The following is a 1349-nucleotide window of genomic DNA, read 5'->3' on the forward strand; positions in this document are numbered from 1 at the left end:
TACTCAAACTAATGAATTCAACTTCGGATGCAAGTTTTCACTGGGTGGATCGAAGGTACAAAACACGTGGCCAGCATCGCTAGTCGGCAAATACCTGCACGGATGACACCAGTGCAGCATCGATACAGCATCTTCTTCAGGTTTATTGTTAGTTGCTGCATAATTTGCATTGTTGGCTCTGCCGGTGATCTATGTATGTCGCAATTCTGTGCCCCAATTCTACACATTCCGCCTGCGTGGCAACGCCCGTTCAGCCTGCGTTTCAACTAAGAGGACAGGAGTTCTAGGCTACTTTTCTTCTGATTCCTCTAAACAATAGTCATTATATCTTCACGGGGCCCCTCATGGCGTCAAGCACCCTGAACAGGGGCCCTTGGAGGCCATCAGTAGTGGCGCCCGCAAGTGCTGCACCTCTGCGAGACGGCGGCCACGTTCTGCAGCACCAGCAGCTTCAGGACGCCGAGCAACAAACCAAGCAACATTACCAGCTGCAGGAGCAGCAGCAAAGCAGAGCAAAAGCAGCTGCTGCGCAACATTCAGATTCCACAGAAGATGAAGCAAACGCCCGGTTCTACGAGGCAGAGGCAAAGATCGAAGTCACAGCGCAGTGCAGATCCAGAGAAGGTGAGCCCTCATAACTTCTGGCGCGTAAACCCTAAACCCTAAACCCTAAACCTGAAACTCTAAACCCTAAACCCTCGGAAGAGTGTTGTGTTCATCTGTGCAGATGTCTTCCAGGCGCTGAAAGACGCAATACGGATGCGTCCGCTTTTGTCTCGAAAGCATCGCGAGCTGCTCGTATGCCCTAAACCCTAAACCCTAAACCCTAAACATCCAACCCTAAACCCTGAACAATACCTAACAGCTAGCTTCGCTGACATTGCCAATTTCAGAAGAGGATGAGCCGCTGTTCGTCTTGAACTTTGTTTCATCGCCTCACAACACTAACGACAGCCGATAAACCCTAGACCCTAAACCCTAAACCCTAAACCCTCGAGTAAACCCACGAGCTTCTTTGTATGCCTTGTGCATGCGTTTACTGGGGCTGTGGGGGTTCTCAGGCGAACACCGTGAAGGCGATGATATCAGACTGTCGTTCCTCTTACTACATGATTTCTGGAGCTCATGCAGTTTTGTTAGCAGCAGGCCCAGCCTGGCGAGAAGCTCGAGACAAAGGTGCTCCTGCTGCTGCTGTTCGTGCTGCTGCTGCTGCTGCTGCTGGGCTGACGCTCGCAGGAGTATCTCCGAAGGAAGCAGCAGAAACTGCAGCAGAAACAGCAGTTACAAAGGGTGTGGGTGCAACCCGTAATCTGGTGCCTCGACACAAGGTACGTCAGCAACGGCAGCAG

The 1349-nt window shown here is 51.7% G+C and overlaps 1 protein-coding gene across 1 annotated transcript in view; it reads left to right on the plus strand.

Moving 5' to 3' along the window:
- Positions 1–344: 344 nt before the first annotated feature.
- Positions 345–1349, plus strand: part of EMH_0013400 (14-3-3 protein, putative) — a gene marked incomplete at both ends in the record, with an annotated part of 1098 nt that continues 93 nt past the window's right edge. The window contains 3 exons of the mRNA XM_013499820.1: positions 345–624; positions 728–798; positions 1062–1347. Coding sequence (XP_013355274.1) covers positions 345–624; positions 728–798; positions 1062–1347 — 637 coding nt within the window. The remainder of the gene's footprint in view (positions 625–727; positions 799–1061; positions 1348–1349) is intronic.

This window comes from Eimeria mitis, genomic scaffold (genome assembly GCF_000499745.2).
Source record: "Eimeria mitis Houghton genomic scaffold, Emh_scaff471, whole genome shotgun sequence".
NCBI lineage: Eukaryota > Apicomplexa > Conoidasida > Eucoccidiorida > Eimeriidae > Eimeria > Eimeria mitis.